The following is a 17,250-nucleotide window of genomic DNA, read 5'->3' as shown; positions in this document are numbered from 1 at the left end:
GCTGGGGACTTTCCGCCACCGGGAAGGGGCGGGGACCCGGAGCGCAAGGTGCGGAGGCGGCTGGGAGGGGAGGGGCGCTTCCCGTGGCCGCCTGGGTGCCGGACCCGGAGAGCGAGGCGAGCGGCGCTGCCGCGCCGGGCAGGGCCGGGCAGGGCCGGGCAGGGCCGGCCGGACTCGGGGCACGGTAGGGGGAGCGCCATGCGAGGGGCCCGGGCCGCTCCCTTCCGGCCGCGGCCGGAGCTGGTGCTGCTGCCTCTATTGTCGCTGCTGTGCCACCGGAGTCGACCCCAGGGTGAGTTCTGGAGCGAGCTCGTGTCGGGCGCTCTGGCGCCGCGCTCGCCCCGGGGGCGCAAAGCCTCCGGGTGCACCGCAAGTTTGCGGAACGACCGCCGCCTCTCTGCACCTCCTGGGGCGGGGACCGCGCCAAGAGGGCAGCTGGGGAACGGGGGTCGGCAGCGAGGTGGGAGCCCGAGGCCCGGGGGTGGGGTGGAGGCTCTTGGGGTGGCAACAGGATGTGGCTGGCAGAGGGAGTGAAGTAGTTATGCCCAAAGCCTGGGGAGGGGTATCCAGAGCCCCCTTCCTACTGCTCGCCTCCGGCAGGGACCCTGGATCGCCCTCCCCAGTTGGCAGAAGTCGGGGGAAGTTCAGGCTCTGGGATGTGCAGGCGGCTGGGAGAATTGACCCTCTTCCCTGGGACCCTCCCACCTCCCTCTCCAGGAAGTCCCGGGCCACTGCAGTGCTATGGAGTTGGACCCTTGGGCGACTTGAACTGCTCGTGGGGACCTCTTGGGGATCTGGCAGCCCCCTCCACGCTGCACCTCCAGAGCCAGAAGTAGTGAGTACAACCGGCTGACGTGGGGAAACTGAGGCTTTGGAAGGGTGGCCAGTCAGGTCCCAGCATACTCAGTTGAGAGGACCCCTCCCCCACCCCCCCACTCTCAAGCCCTTTCTTTGATTCCAGGTTGTGCATTTCCTTGCTGTGTGACCCTAAAGCAGTCACTTTCCCTCTCTGAGCCTCTCTTTCCTCCCTCAGCAAATGGCCAGAATAAAGGGACCTGCCTCCCAGCTTTGGCTTTGAGGGTTCAACGAGTTAGGCACTGGCCAAGAGAAATTGCTTAATAATTAGAAGCTGGTTTTTATTGCTGTGTGACCTTAGGCAAGTAGCTTAACTTCTCTGAGCATATAAAAAGGATCTGGTCTGGTGCTGGGGACGCAGCAGTGAAAGAGGCCGACCGACAGCCTGGACCTCGTGGAAGTCACAGTTGAAGGGGGGAGACCTGGGTTGCTTCATGATGAATCACACCTGCAAACTCCAATTCATGTCGAATTTGGCTAAGTGAGGGAGGCGTAAAAGGGGCATGGAAAGGTGGGAACCACTGGTTGGGGAGGGGCCGTTGCCTTTTTTTTTTTTTTTTAATTTTTTTTTTCAACATTTTTTATTTATTTTTGGGACAGAGAGAGACAGAGCATGAACGGGGGAGGGGCAGAGAGAGAGGGAGACACAGAATCGGAAACAGGCTCCAGGCTCCGAGCCATCAGCCCAGAGCCTGACGCGGGGCTCGAACTCACGGACCGTGAGATCGTGACCTGGCTGAAGTCGGACGCTTAACCGACTGCGCCACCCAGGCGCCCCGGGGCCGTTGCCTTTTTAAGGATGGGAAAATAGTCCTATCAAATTATGCCATCTTTTTTTCTCAGCCATTTTTAAGTGTTCGGTGGCATTCGGTACATTCACATCGTTGGGCAGCGGTCCCCACCGTTCCTTTCCAGAGGGGCCTAGGTTTAAGCCCCCTCGGTTTAAGAGGGGGCAGTCGGAGAAGGTCCCCCCTTGTTTAAGGAGGCGAAATTCACATAACACAAAGTTAACCATTTCAAAGCGAACAATCCAGTGGCGTTCGGTACATTCACAGTGTTGTGCCACCACCTTCTCTACTTCCAGAACACTCTCATCACCCCAAAAGGAAGTTCCATCCCACGAACAGTCCGCTCCCTATCGTGCTCCCCACCGGTCCCCGTCACCGCCATCCCGCTTTCTGTCTCTGTGGGTTTACCGGTTCTGAACATTTCATATAAAAGGAATTATACGCTATGTGGCCTTTTGTGTGTGGCTTCTTTTACTTTGCATGTTTTTTTTTTTTTTTTAAGTTTGTTCATTTTTGAGAGAGAGGGAGAGAGACAGAGTGCAAGCAGGGGAGGGGCAGAGAGAGAAGGAGACGCAGAATCCGAAGCAGGCTCCAGGCTCCGAGCTGTCCGCCCAGAACCTGATGTCCGGCTCGAACTCATGACCTGAGCCGAAGTCAGAGGCTTAACCGACTGAGCCACCCAGGCGCCCCTCACTTAGCGGGTTTGGAGGTTCATCCATGTTGTAGCATGAGTCAGAACGCCGTTCCTTTTTATGGCTGAATAATATTCCACTGTGAGGATTGACCACATTTTGTGTATCCACTCATCTGTTTGGTTTTTTTTTTAAAGCTTATTATTTATTTTGAGCGAGACAGAGAGAGTGAGTGGGACAGGGGCAGAGAGAGACGGAGAGAGACAATCCCAAATAGGCTCTGCACTGTCAGTGCAGAGCCCGGTTCGGGGCTCGACCCCACGAACTGTGAGATCACGACCTGAGCCAAAATCAAGAGTCGCCACCCAGGCGCCCCTCCATTCATCTGTTGATGGCCATTTAGTTTGTTTCCACCTTTTGGGAACTGTGACTAGCACCGTTAGGAACATACACCTACAAGCGTTTGAGTCCTTGTGTTCCATTCCTCTGGGTCCACGCATAGGGGTGGAGTTGCCGGGTCGCCCCGCAATTCTGGGTTTAACTGAGAAACGGCCCAACTGTTTTCTGCAGCAGCTGCAACATTTTCCATTCCCGTAGGAGGGCTACGGTTTCTCCGCATCTTCACGAGCGCCTGTGTTTTTGTTGTTGTTGCTGTTTTACGGAGGCCTCGTTTTTTTGCATCTTTGCAACCTAATCCTTCAGGATATCCCCAGCGCCGCTCTCTGTCACCCACCTCTGACCTGTCAGCGAGCCTTGCCGGCTCCACCTTCTCCAGTATCCAGAATCTGGCACTCTCTCCTTCCCCAGCACCCACCCTGGTCTAGCCCCCATCCTGGCCAGCAGAGCTGGGACCGCGCAGTCCCCACCTCCTTCCTGGGCTCCGGTTTGCGCCCTCCCGGCGTGTTCTCCGCCACAGCAGCCAGAGGGCGCCCGTGGACACCTGAGTCAGGGCGCATCTGTCCACCTCCCTCGTTGCACCCCTGCCACGCGGGCTTCCTTGCCGGTCCTCAAACACACCGGTCAGTTGACCTCGAGGCCTTTGCACCGACTGCCGCCTCTTCCTAAAACACGCTTCCCCTCCCCCGCCCACCACCACCCTGTACTGCACGGCCCCGCCCTCATATCCTCCGGGCCTTTGTTCAAAGATCTCCACCTCTGAGAAAGGCTCCTGACCACCCTTCTTAAAATAGCACTGTCTTTGCTCACCACATCACCGCACCGTATCCTCTCCACCCTGATGATTGTTCTGTGTATCGCGTATAACAGCCATCGATTATATATTTGTGTGTTTCTCGTTGGCCTCCCCCCTACTGGAGGAGCAGCTCTAGAGAGCCGGGTCCTGGCCTGCTCTGGTCCCAGTCCTGTCCCCAGCTCCCACAGCAGGGCCTGGCACAATATGGATTTGCTGACTGTACCGTTGCATAAGTGTAAATGTGCCCGCCTGGAAGTAGGTGCTCAATAAATGCAACGAGCAATGCTCACGTGGCTCGTGGCGGGCACCCACTGCTGTTTTGGTTTGTTTTTTTGTTTTAAGCTTATTTATTTATTTGGAGAGAGACAGAGACAGCTCGAGCAGGGGAGGGGCAGAGGAAGGGGGAGAGAGAGAATCCCAGGCAGGCTCCGCCCTATCAAGTGCAGAGCCCAGTGCGGGGCTCGGACTCAGGAACCGTGGGAACATGACCTGAGCAGGATCCAAGAGTCGGACGCTTAACCGACTGAGCCACCCAGGTAACCCCCCCCCCCCCGCCCCCGCCCCGCGCCAATGCTGTTCTAAACGTTCCACGTATTACCACGCGGTTTATGTTCTAAACGTACGTGGTAATACATTCCACGTCTTACCTCATTGATTCCCCTCGCTCTTCCGCCCTTCGGCAGGCGCTTCTGTCACCCTCATTTTGTAGATGAGGAAACTGAGGCACAGAGAAGTGAAGTCATTTGCTCAAGGTCACACAGCCCTGAAGCAGCAAAGCTGGGATTTGAACCCAGGCAGAGCAGTTATCATGATGGCTTTGGCCCCAACCCAATCTATACCCCCCTACCCCCACATCTCTCCTCACAGCCATCCCAACAGAACGTGGACTGTGGCAGTGCCCACTGGGCAGAGCTGGGTGACCATTCCGCGGGAACAGCTTACCATGTCTGATGAACTGCTTGTCTGGGGTACCGAGGCCGGCCAGCCTCTCTGGCCCCCAGTCTTCGTGAACCTGGAAACCCGAAGTAACAGGGGGGATGGGGGGTGGGGGCGTGCTGTGGGGGGGGGGTGGTCCTGGAGACCCCGGATAAATATGTCCCGGCCTCTCCTTCCTCAGTGAAGCCTGATGCCCCCCGGCTCTACCCTGACGTCGACTTTTCAGAGGATGACCCCTTGGAGGCCACTGTCCATTGGGCCCCGCCGGTGTGGCCACCCCACAAGGTCCTGGTCTGCCAGTTCTACTATCAAAGATGCCAGGGGACTGCCTGGACTCTGGTGAGTGTCAGCGGCCCCTCTTCCCCCACCCTACTCCAGGCAGGGTCCAAGGCATCATCCCCAAATCAGAGACCCAGCCCAGAACCCGTTCCTCACTTGTTCCTGGAGTCTGTCCCCATCTCACACAAAAGGCCTGTATGTTGCATCTTGTTCAGCTAAAAAAAAAATCACACCCCGCCCCACCAAATAATCTCAAATTTCATGCAGTCCCAATCCAAACTCCACTTGGGAATTTTGAGAAACACAGTAAACTTCCTCCAGCCTTTTTGTGAATGCAAAGAAGCCCTCCGATAGCTTACATTAACCTTAAAATAACAGAAGACATTTAGAAAGCGTCTGCTGTGTGCCAGGCACTATTCTAGGCTCTTTATTGAACCCTTACAAGAACTCTTTGAGGTAGATGCCTTTTTTTTAATGTTTATTTATTTTTGAGAGGGGGGCGGGGAGGGCCAGAGAGAGAGAGGGAGACACAGAATCCGAAGCAGACTCCAGGCTCTGAGCTGTCAGCACAGAGCCCGATGCAGGGCCGGAACTCACGGACCGCGAGATCGTGACCTGAGCTGAAGTCGGACACTTAACCGACCGGGCCACCCAGGCGCACCGAGGTAGATGCCTTTTATACCTACTCGCTTTACAGATGAGGAGCAAGGCTTGGTTTAAATAAACACTAAAAAATAATTAATAAAGGCAGCTGACATTTCTGAGCACCTGCTGGGCATCATCAGGTCCCAGGCTAATTGCACAGATTATCTTGATGAGTCCCTCCCAACTTTCCTTTATAGCAGATGCTTTTACGATATCTGTTTCACAGTCGGGGAAGCCAACCTCAGAGAAGCTAAGCACCTTACCAAGCTCGCACAGCAAGAAAATGGAAGAGAACCCTAGAGCGAGGAGACCCCAGAAGGAGTTGGGGGACCCGCCCATGCACTTTGTACAACACAGAAGTTGCCAGGATCATTTCCTCTCATATCTCATTGGCCAGGACATGGTCACATGGTCCCACCTGATTGTAAGGGAGGCTGGGAAATGTAGTCCTCAGTCTTGACAGCCATGTTCCCCGCTGATACTCAGGGCTTCTATTTCCAAAGGAAAACGGGGAGAATGGATATTGGGGATCACCAGTTGTCTCAGGCGCCTCATGCAAAACATTGCAATATTGAAGAAAGTTGTCATTGTGATTATGCATGCAATTCAGAGCAATGCTGAGAGGCAGACTTTGGAATCTGACTGCCTGGGTATGACTCTCATCTCCAGCACCCACCTGCTTTGTGACCTTGGGCAAGGCACTTCCCCCTCTCCAGGGCCTCAGTTTTCCTCACCTGTAAAAGGGGGAGAATAACAGAATTTACTACTACCTACTGCTGTACATGAGCCATAGAGTGGCCACTTTGTCTCCTCTTTTTGCTGGCGGTTGTCCCAATGTCAAACCCAAAAGGCCTGGGTCCTGGGAATCCCCTTGGTCTTGTGCAAAGCAGAGGGCAGTTGGACCCTGCAGAGATACCAGGTCAGATACTCGCAACTCAGCCCTCGGCTTCACTGCTCTTCCCTGTCTCTCCGCCAGCTGGAGCCAGAAGTGAAGTCCATACCCCTGGCCCCCGTTGAGATCCAGGACCTGGAGCTAGCCACTGGCTATCGGGTGTACGGCCGCTGCCGAGTGGAGAACGAAGAGGGTCTGTGGGGCCACCGGAGCCCCGTTCTGTCCTTCCAGACGCCGCCCTCTGGTGAGGCTCTCCAGGCTTGCCCGACACCCTCGTCTCCCCTCCCGGAAGTCTGTACCACCGTGCCTCTCTCACTTGTACCCCCCTTTCCTCCTCCTTGGCAACTCCAAAAGACGTATGGATATCGGGGGATGTCTGCGGGACAGCGGGCACACAGGAAGCCCTGCTTCTGTGGAAGGTGAGCTGTGGGGCTCCGTCCCATTTCCCCGCGCATGTCAGGAAGCCCCAAATAACAACCACGTGGACAAGACAGAGGTGACGATGCTGATGCTGCCTTCTTGAGGTGACCCCAAGGCTTTGTGGTGGCGGGGGGGGGGGGGGTGGGCAGGGATGCTCAGAGAGGTCCTGGCTTAGGGCAAGCCTCCCCCAACGTCAGCTACTTCTAGGAGGTCTGAGCTGAGACATGAAGGTGGGTGCAGGCCGGGGGAACAGCAGGTGCAAAGGTTTGAAAGGAAGAGTAGGCTCAGCTCCCTAAAATACAGCACAGTGCGCCAGGGCTCCGGTGGTAGCATGGAAGTGGAGTTAGGAGAGGACAGAAACCCATCCCCACCGCTCCCAATCTGTTGAGCACCTACGACGTTCCAGGCGTCGCTAGGCCCTGGCTCACAGTAAATATGGCAGAGGAACAAAACAGCAGGGCCCATAACCCTCTTAGGCCACATGGTCTAATATTAATTTTTTTTTAATTTTTTTTTTTTGAGAGAGACAGCACGATCCGAATAGGGGCAGAGAGAGAGAGAGACAGAGACAGAGACAGAGACAGAGACAGAGGATCTGAAGAGTGCTCCACGCTGACAGCAGCAAGCATGATGCGGGGCTTAAACTCACAAATGTGAGATCATGACCTGAGGCAAAATTAGATGCTTAATTGACTGAGCCACCCAGGTGTCCCTAATATTAATTTTTAATACATTATTTTATTTTATATTAAATTTTAAAATGTTTATTTTTGAGAGAGAGAGAGAGAGAGAGAGAGAGACAGCATGAGCAGGAGAGGGGAAGAAAGAGGGAGACACAGAATCCGAAGTAGGCTCCAGGCTCTGAGCTGTCAGCACAGAATGCGACGTGGGGCTTAAACTCACAAACCATGAGATCATGACCTGAGCTGAAGTCAGAAGCTTAACCAACTGAGCCACCCAGGCACCCCTATAGTGATGTTTTTAAAAAATATGATAAAGACTTCTGATTGTAACATTCAGTAGAAAGTGAAGGGGAGGGGCCCCTGCGTGGCTCAGTTGGTTAAACGTCTGGCTTCAGCTCAGGTCATGATCTCGTGGTTCATGAGTTTGAGCCCTCATTGGGCTCTCTGCTGTCAGTGCAGAGCTCGCTTTGGATCCTCTGTCTCCCTCTCTCTCTCAAAAATAAATAAACACAAGAGAGAGAAAGAAAGAAAGAAAGAAAGAAAGAAAGAAAGAAAGAAAGAAAGAAAGAAAGAAAGAAAGGGAAAGAAAGAAAGAAAAAAGAAAAAGGGAGAGAGAGAGGGAGGGAGGGAAAGAAAGAAAGAAAGAAAGAAAGAAAGAAAGAAAGAAAGAAAGAAAGAAAGAAAGAAAGAAAGAAAAAAAAAAAAGAAAAGAAAGAAAGGGAGAGAGAGGGAGGGAGGTAAAGAAAAAGAAGGGAAGGGAAGGGAGGGGGAGGAAGGGAGGGAAGAAGAAAATGAAGGGGAAATAAGGTAGCTACATGACGGCAACAATTCAGTTCACCAGTATGATATGAGTACTAAAACTATATGTACCTAATAATATGGCTTTAAAATACATATAGCAAAAATTGACAGAACTACAAGGAGAAATATATGAATCCACAACCATTGTGGGAGAGTTTAACACACTCCTATCAGTAATTTCATAATAGATGAAAAACAAGTCAAGATCTAGAATATCTGAGCATGTGACTAGCAAACAACCTAATAGACTCACATAGGAAATGTCAGAACATGCCTTTCTTCCATGTACAATTAAGACATTTACCAAAATCAACTGCATACCAGGCCATAGAGCCAGTTTCCAGGGGCTTCAAAGGGGTGAGGTGATGCAGGGCACATTAAAGAATTCTCTAATTAGAACACAGACTGTACTGGGAATTGATAATAAAAACTGCCTAGAAATCCCCATATTCTGAATATTTAAAGTTCAGTGAGCATTCACACCAGGCCCCCCAAAGGTTTTGTCTTTATACATCAAAAGGAGGGGCGCCTGGGTGGCTCAGTCGGTTAAGCGTCCGACTTCAGCTCAGGTCACGATCTCACGGTCCGTGGGTTCGAGCCCCGCGTCAGCCTCTGGGCTGATGGCTGGGAGCCTGGAGCCTGCTTCCGATTCTGTGTCTCCCTCTCTCTCTGCCCCTCCCCCATTCATGCTCTGTCTCTCTCTGTCTCAAAAATAAATAAACGTTAAAAAAATTTAAAAAAAAACAACAACAACAACAAACAAACAAAAAAACCAAAAGGAGTTTGCTTCTAGGGGCACCTGGGTGGCTCAGTCGGCTAAGCGTCCAACTTCAGCCCAGGTCATGATCTCATGGTTTGTGGGTTCAGCCCCGAGTCAGGCTCTGGGCTGACAGCTTGGAGCCTAGAGCTTGCTTCGGATTCTGTGTGTGTGTGTGTGTGTCTCTCTCTCTGCCCCTTCCCTGCTCTCTCTCTCTCTCTCTCTTTCTCTCTTTAAATAAGCATCTTTTTTTTTTTAATTTTTTTTTTTAACGTTTATTTATTTTTGAGACAGAGAGAGAGACAGAGCATGAACGGGGAGGGGCAGAGAGAGAGAGGGAGACACAGAATCGAAAGCAGCTCCAGGCTCTGAGCCATCAGCCCAGAGCCCGACGCGGGGCTCGAACACACGGACCGCGAGATCGTGACCTGAGCTGAAGTCGGACGCTTAACCGACTGAGCCACCCAGGTGCCCCTAAATAAGCATCTTTTTAAAGAAGGAGTTTCGTTGTAGGATCAGTTAACATTATTAGATAGGCTTTTCATCTACGAAAGTTTCCAGTGGGGATGGCATTCTAAAGCCACAATGGTCAAGGGGCAGTTTTTTGTTTCCAGGACAGTGTTACATCCCTGGCTCTTCTCTTGCCCATCAAATACCAATCACATTTCAGCCCAGGTCATGATCTCATGGTTTGTGGGTTCAGCCCCGAGTCAGGCTCTGGGCTGACAGCTTGGAGCCTAGAGCTTGCTTCGGATTCTGTGTGTGTGTGTGTGTCTCTCTCTCTCTGCCCCTTCCCTGCTCTCTCTCTCTCTTTCTCTCTTTAAATAAGCATCTTTTTAAAGAAGGAGTTTCGTTGTAGGATCAGTTAACATTATTAGATAGGCTTTTCATCTACGAAAGTTTCCAGTGGGGATGGCATTCTAAAGCCACAATGGTCAAGAGGCAGTTTTTTGTTTCCAGGACAGTGTTACATCCCTGGCTCTTCTCTTGCCCATCAAATACCAATCACATTTCAGCTCAGGTCATGATCTCACAGTTCGTGGGGTCGAGCCCCATGTGGGGCTCTTCGCTGACAGAGTGGAACCCGCTTGGGATTCTCTCTCTCTCTCTCTCTCTCTCTCTGCCCCTCCCCCACTCACATGCACATGCACCCTCTCAAAACAAAGAAACAAACATAAAAAACAATACCAGTCATTGAGGCAACCAAAAATGCTCACAGACTTCCCCAGAGCGACGATCCTGGAGGCTGCGGTCCTCTTTGGTCCACATTCCCTCCCCTCTGTACAACAGCGGGGATTTTTAAATCCCGAAGAGCCACGCAGGACACAGATTACGATGAAAGAGTAAGGCAGGGCCATGCAAGTGCAGGGGCAGATCCTGTCTGTCCTTAAAATCTTGAAATTTTGTTGGTCATGGGTTGTTTGGCCTTCATTGTGATGGAGTAGAATAGAATTTTTCTTGATTGCTGGGTTTTCCCTATCCTCCCCTTCAACTTTTGCACCCGAGGCGAGCGCCTCACCCTCCACTTCACCCTAGTTGGGGCCCTGGAACCGTATTCTAATTTCACCTGTGCCACGGAGCCCCCTAGAGGCTCCGTTGCTTCATCCGTAACACGGAGCCGGCAGAAATAGTCCACGGACTGGTTTGTCAGACGGGCCTCACGGAGACCCACAGCCACAGCGTGTGCCTGGCAAATGGGAGATAGTAAGTAACACCCTTTTCCTGTCGGCCTTCAGGCCCCGGGCCACTGCGTGCGGATGAGCTATAAAGTCTGGTTCCAGATTAAAGGACAGGAGCTGATCCGGAAGACGGCTGCCTGCTGCAACTTCTCCATCCCCAGCCAGGCGGGGTGGGTTGGGCTGTCTGCCGTCAATGCCACGAGCTGGAAGCCTCTCACGAACCTTTCTTTGGCCTGCTTGGGTAAGAGGCTCTGGATCTGCCCCGCCCCTGCCCCGCCCCGCCCCGCCCCTGAGAGGGAGGCGGGGCCTCCTAGCGTCGCCCGCTGAGACTCCTCCCCCGTCCAGGTCCAAGTGCTGCCCCCCATGGCGTGGTGGTCAGGAGCGTGGCCGGGAGCCCGGAACTGCTGGTGACTTGGCAGCGGGGGTCTGGGGAGTTGCAGGAGCACGTGGTGGACTGGGCCCGGGACGGGGATCCCCTGGACGCCCTCAACTGGATCCGGCTTCCCCCTGAGAACCTCAGAGCGCTATTGCCAGGTGAGGCCCGGGGACCCCGGGGTTCCCGTCTCAGCGCTTGCATAGCGGACTGATGCGTGGGCCTGCAGGAGAGAATGTTACGTTTAAAGTCTCATTAATTCATGCATGCGGTATTCACCGACCGTTCACTGTGGGCCAGGCCGCGTGCGGGACACTGGTGTGCAGTGAGAGCCGCGGGTGTCTGTTGGCATTTACCGTAAGCATTAAATGATTCAAACTGCCTTATAAAGTAGGCCTCTGTTATTATCGTGCCCGAGGTGCAGGTGAAGAAAAAGGCCCAGGGAGGTTAAGCAACTTCCCCGGGACCACACAACAAATAGGTGGTAGAACCAGGAGTTGAACCACATTATCAGGCCCCCGAAGCCAAACCCTGAGCCGTCACACTACCCTCCCTCTCGGCAACATCCCCATCGTCATGGAGCTGACTTTCTTATGGGTGAGCAGCCAATGAAACAAACAACAAAACAAATACACCGACAGTGTAATTGGGGGGGGGTGGAATAAAACATGGTAAAGGGGAGGAGGGAGCACTGCTATTTTAGAAAGAAAGGTTAGAAAAGGCCTTTGTGGAAAAGCCACATTTGAACCGACACCCGAAGGAGGTGAGAGAGGGAGCTGTGAGGATGCCTGAGGGAAAAGCAAGAGGGAACAGACAGCGCAAGGGCCCAGAGGCAGGAATGTGCCTGATATGTTAGAGGAACAGCGAGGAGGCCGGTGTGGCAGGAGTAGAATGCATGAGAGGAGAGAGGGGGAGGAGGTGAGGGCAGGGAGGTGACAGGCAAATTGTGCAAAGCCTGGTGGGTTACAAGGACTTGGGTTTATCCCGAGTGAGGTAGGAGCCATGGAGAGTTCTGAGCAAGAATGGATATGCCCTGACTCGGTTGCTCACAGGTGCCCCTTGGCTGCTCTTGGGGGAGTGGACTGGGAAGGGGTGAGGGCTGGACCACGTGGGAACTGAGGAAGGGGAGAGAATCAGGCAGGTTCTGACTGGGGAGTCCTGGGCAGAATTTTGGGGATCCACTTGGACATGTTTTGTTGGAGATGTTCATCCAAATGGAGCTGTCCATGGGGCTGTTGGATACTCAGGTCTGGGGCTTGCTATGAGTTCTGGACTGGGATGTGGTGCTGGGGAGCCCATCCTTGGTGTAAAGGACTTGGGAGAGCATGAGAGGGAGGCATTTAGTGAAAAATTTAGGAAGGACAGAGTCCCGAGGACCATAGCATGTATGGAGAAAAGAGGAGGAGCCCCGATTTTGGAAAATTCCCATCTGGGGAAGGCCATGCAGCAGCCGTAGGCTTTGAGAAGGGACCTCAGGAGCCTCACCTACCATGATGGGTGGCGTCAGAGCCACCCCACGCGTAGCCCGGTGTTTTGACCATCTCCCAGCCTCCGGCACCTGTATTTCCTTTGCCCTGAAGTCTTTTTCTGGTCACTGAAGCATTTCGCCTGCCTAAGCAGCCGTCTGGAAGTGCTTGGGAATTAAGTCCCATCAGATGCAGCCCTCCACCGATTACTGGTAAGGGTTGGTGGATACATACCCCAGCTTCCTCCCTCCCTGGGTGGGTTGGCTCTCAGGCATGTGCTCTCTGCTGCCTCCCAGAGGTCGCCGGCGGGATTGAATTTCCATTGCCTACATTGGGAAATTGTCATTTACTGGAGGGCTGCCTCTCTTTCCCTATTTCACTTCCCAGCCGCCCTGGTGGTGTTCTGTGGGGCTACCATCCAGCAAAATTACTTTTACCCAAATATTTCTCTCAGCATGTCCTTCAGGAGACCCAAATGAAGACGCCTACTGGGTAGGGACTGAGTAGGGGAGGGGGCGCCAACTCTGTCTTTGTCCCTCCACCCACCAGGGGAGTTTGAAGGAGGGGTCCCCTACCGAATCACAGTGACAGCAGTCTCTCCTTGTGGCTTGGCCCCTGCCCCCTCAGTCTGGAGGTTCAGAGAGGAACTAGGTAAGTGGTGGGGCTGGAGAATGGTGGAACCCTCTAGAACCGTGACAGACCTTGACCCCCTGGCTTCCTCCCCAGTGCCCTTAGCAGGACCAACACTTTGGCGACTCCAGGACACCCCGCCAGGAACCCCCGCCATAGCATGGGGAGAGGTCCCAAGGCGCCAACTCCGGGGCCATCTCACCCACTACACCTTGTGCGCACAGAGCGGGACCGGGCCTTCTGTCTGCATGAATGGTGAGCTTCACTGCCCCTGTCCCCTGCTCCTAGCCCCCACAAGACCCACCCATCAGTCTACCCAACTCTTGTCCCCAGATTGGCCCCTTGGTTCCCTCTCAGCCCCTGGGAAAATAACAGGGTGTCCTCAGCTCCCTAGTGGACAATAATCCTGTGGCTGTCAATATAACGAACTGCCATTTGGCCATTAAAAATGAAGACTTTGATCTATATTTATTGACATTGAGAGATGCCTGTCATGTTTTATTAAGCGAAAAAGATAAAAAAGATGACAAAACTCCAAGAGATGGTTCCATTTCTGTAAAAGAAACCCAGCACTGAGCAAAGCAGAGGTGCAAATATGGGAAGAAATTGTGCACCATGTCAGCAGGATCACAGGGTTATGTGTGGTTTTTATTTCAAGTATGTATCCATCGTTAGATTTTTAAAAATTTGTTTTAATTTTAGAGAGAGGGTGCAGACAAGGCAGAGGGGTAAAGGGAGAGAGAGAGAGAGAGAGAATCTTAAGCAGGCTCTGTGCTCAGTGCAGAGCCCGACGTGGGTTTCAATCCCATGACCCTGGGATCGTGACCTGGACTGAAATCAAGAGTCAGATGCTAAACTGACTGAACCACCCAGGCACCCCTTACATTTTTATATTTATATGTTATTAAATATATACACATGTATGTATTATGATTATTTTTAAAAGAGGACCATGTATTGGGGCACCTGGGTGGCTCAGTTGGTTAAGCATCTGACTTCAGCTCAGGTCATGATCTCGTGGTTCATGAGTTTGAGCCCTCATTGGGCTCTCTGCTGTCAGTGCAGAGCTCGTTTTGGATCCTCTGTCTCCCTCTTTCTCTGCCCCTCCCCTGCTCGTGCTCTGTCTCTCTCTCTCTCTCTCAAAAATAAATAAACATTTAAAAAAAGGGCGGGGCGCCTGGGTGGCTCAGTCAGTTTAATGGCTGACTTTTGATTTCCGCTCAGGTCATGATCTCATGGTCCTGAGTTCGAGCCCCGCATCGTGTTTTGTGCTCACAGTGTGGAGCCTGCTTCGGATCCTCTGTCTCCCTCTTTCGGCCCCTCCCCAGTTCATTCTCTCCCTCTCTCTCCTTCTCAAAAATAAATCGATGTTAAATCGTAAAAAATAAAACAAAATAAAATACCATGTTACAGACTATAGTTTGGCCCCTGAATCTCTTATGACTGTGATATTTTGCAACTTTATTTTTTTCACCTGCTGATTTAGCTTAGACATTTTCTATGGCAATATATCTGGATCCGTGCTCTTGTCTCCTATTATCCTGTAACAAACCAAAAGCTACTTCCTCTTTTAGCTTAAAAACAAAAAAGACAATTTAGTAAAAAAAAAAAAAAAAAAAGGTAGACAAATATAGCTCTGGGAGGTGCACATGTCTTCCCTTATCTGGGGAGAATCTCTATTCACTGGGTCAATGTGCAGGTGAGGAATATGATGCTCACTCATTTAGTTTTTCAAATGTATGTCGTTTTTGAGGGCTTTCTGTGTGCCAGGCACTGATCTAGGTGCTGGGAATATGGCCCTTGTAGAGCTTTCTTTTTTCTTTCTTTTTTTTTTTTTTTTTTTAAGTTTACTTATTTATTTTGGGTGCCTGGGCGTCTCAATCGGTTTAAGCATTCGACTTTGGCCCAGGTCGTGAACTCGCGGTTCATGAGTTCGAGCCCCGCATCGGGCTCTGTGCTGATAGCACAGAGACTGAAGCCTGCTTCAGATTCTGTGTCTCCCTCTCTCTCTGCCACTCCCCCACTCATGCTCTGTCTGTCTCTCTCAAAAATGAATAAACATTAAATTTTTTTAATAAATAAAAATAAAGTTTACTTATTTTGAGAGAGAGAGAGAACGAGCACAGAGGAGGGGCAGAGAGAGAGAGAGAGAGAGAGAGAGAATGAATCCCAAGCAGGCTCTGCACTGTCAGTGTGGAGCCCAGCATGGGGTTTGATCTCAGGAACCATGAGACTGTGACCTGAGCTGAAACCGAGAGCTGGACACTTAACTGGCTGAGCCACCCAGGCTCCTTGTGGAGCGAACTTTCCTGTGGTCAGGGAGGACCTCACTGAGGAGGTGAAATTTGAGCAAAGAAGGCTTGGAGTCATGTGGGTATCTGGGGAGAGTGTTGCAGACATAGAGAAAGCACATGCAAAGGCCCTGAGGTAGGACTTGACTGCCTCCCCAACCTCTCTGGGTGTGTCCTTCAGTGAGTGGCAGCGCCCGGAACATCACCCTGCCTGACCTTCCCTGGGGTCCTTGTGAGCTGTGGATGACCGCATCCACCATCGCAGGACAGGGCCCACCTGGTCCCAGCCTCCGGCTTCACCTACCAGGTAGAGGGGCTGGGGTGGGACTACCACAGGAGGGGGCCTGTTCCATTTCAAGGAGATAGGGGTTTCCGAGAGTGAGCGGTGGTTATTGATGAGGCCTCGGGGGCATTCTGATCCTGCAGAGTACTCTGGATTATCGGGCAGTGTGTGTGTCTCACCCTTTCGCCCATCCCTGACGACTGTTTTGTTCACAACCCTCCCTCCCACCCCAAGATGTCCCCCACCCTTAGCCCTTACCCACTCCTAAGCCCCGCCCACTTACCTGTCTCCCGCACCCAAGCCCTGCCCCATCCGTGATCCATACCTGATCCCTCCCCCATCCCTGGTGTCTAAATGTTCTTCTGTCCCTCCGCCTCAGATAACACCCTGAAGTGGAAAGTTCTGCCAGGTGTCTTTCTCCTGTGGGGCTTGCTCCTGATGGGCTGTGGTATGAGCCTAGCCACCTCTGGAAGGTGAGGCTGTCGGCCAGGTGGGTCTCTGCACAGGTGGGGAGGGCAGCCGGACCTGAGCTAAGCTTTGCGGCGGGGTGGGGGGAGCCGATGGTGAGGGGACACTCAGGGCTCTGTGACGCTCCCGGACTCTGCAACCTGGGCCTGGGTATCAGGTCACCTAGATTCCCTGCCCTCTTACCTGCTTGCCAGGTGCCTCCACCTTCGGCACAAGGTACTGCCCCGCTGGGTCTGGGAGAAGGTTCCTGATCCTGCCAATAGCAGTTCTGGCCAGCCTCACATGGAGGTGAGCAAAAAGGGGCCCTCTGGGAGGGTGGCGGGTGCTGGGAGAGTGGGGAGCGGGTGGGAACAGAGGGGGGAGGATGAGGGGGGGCAGTAGCTCAGTCTCGTTGCTTCCCAGGAGATGCCTCAGGCTCAGCCCCTCGGGGACTTCCCCATCCTGAAAGTGGAGGAGATGGAACCACTCCCGGTTGCAGAGCCCCCCCAGGCCTCCACCCGGCTTGACTCTGGGTATGAGAAGCACTTCCTGCCCACCCCTGAGGAGCTAGGCCTTCTGGGCCCGCCCCCAGGCCCCACGTTCTGGCCTGAACCCACCACAAGCCAGGAGACGGCCGCTCATTTGACGGATGAAGACACTGAGGATCAGGGAGGCTGAGTCACTTGCCTGAGGACACCCAGCCAAGGACCCCTACAGCGAAGGGCCTGGCCCTACGGGGGCACATACGGATGGGTGAGGGAGCAAAGGAAAACGTATGACGTCGAGAGTGGCAGCCGCCTCCCCAGGTCCGTCCCGTCCTGCTGCTGTAACAGAACTGGAGCCCGGCGTCCCCAGCCTCCCTTGCAGCTCGGTGCAGCCACGGACCAAGTTCTCGTCCACGGAACGTGAGCGGCAGTGCCGCGTGCCGACGCCCAGACTGTTCTCTTCCCTTTCCCGTGAGCTGGCACATCAACAGTGCCCGTGATCCCGCTTTAACCGCACCGAAGGGGAAGGTGAGGCAAGTAGGGGGAAGAAACCTGAGTCCCCAAGTGACCGCATGAATCAGAGCCACCCGGAGAAATAAACTTTTATGTTTTTATAGCTACGGTAGCTTGGGAACTTGCCACAGGAGCCGCGTATATCCTCACACTGGCTCAGTCTTTGATCCTAGCGGAGCGAGGCCTTGGACTTCCCACCAGGG

At 53.1% G+C, this 17,250-nt stretch overlaps 1 protein-coding gene and 1 long non-coding RNA gene across 2 annotated transcripts; both read left to right on the top strand.

Moving 5' to 3' along the window:
* Positions 1-57: 57 nt before the first annotated feature.
* On the top strand, positions 58-17,154 carry IL27RA (interleukin 27 receptor subunit alpha). The gene is given in 15 exon segments (XM_058727766.1): positions 58-292; positions 718-835; positions 4,335-4,492; positions 4,585-4,742; positions 6,304-6,463; positions 6,574-6,638; positions 10,617-10,800; positions 10,905-11,093; positions 12,948-13,049; positions 13,125-13,283; positions 15,501-15,626; positions 15,982-16,075; positions 16,265-16,358; positions 16,473-16,634; positions 16,637-17,154. Coding segments are annotated over 15 exon segments (1,887 nt in total). The 5' UTR covers positions 58-198; the 3' UTR covers positions 16,661-17,154.
* LOC131510540 (uncharacterized) lies at positions 842-2,089 on the top strand. Its single transcript, XR_009261086.1, has 2 exons — positions 842-1,366; positions 1,940-2,089. It is a non-coding gene; the product is annotated as an uncharacterized LOC131510540 (long non-coding RNA).
* Positions 17,155-17,250: the final 96 nt, after the last annotated feature.

This window comes from Neofelis nebulosa, chromosome 4 (genome assembly GCF_028018385.1).
Source record: "Neofelis nebulosa isolate mNeoNeb1 chromosome 4, mNeoNeb1.pri, whole genome shotgun sequence".
Classification (NCBI taxonomy): domain Eukaryota; kingdom Metazoa; phylum Chordata; class Mammalia; order Carnivora; family Felidae; genus Neofelis; species Neofelis nebulosa.
Note: the sequence above shows the minus strand (reverse complement) of the source record. Positions and strands in the feature narration are given on the sequence as shown.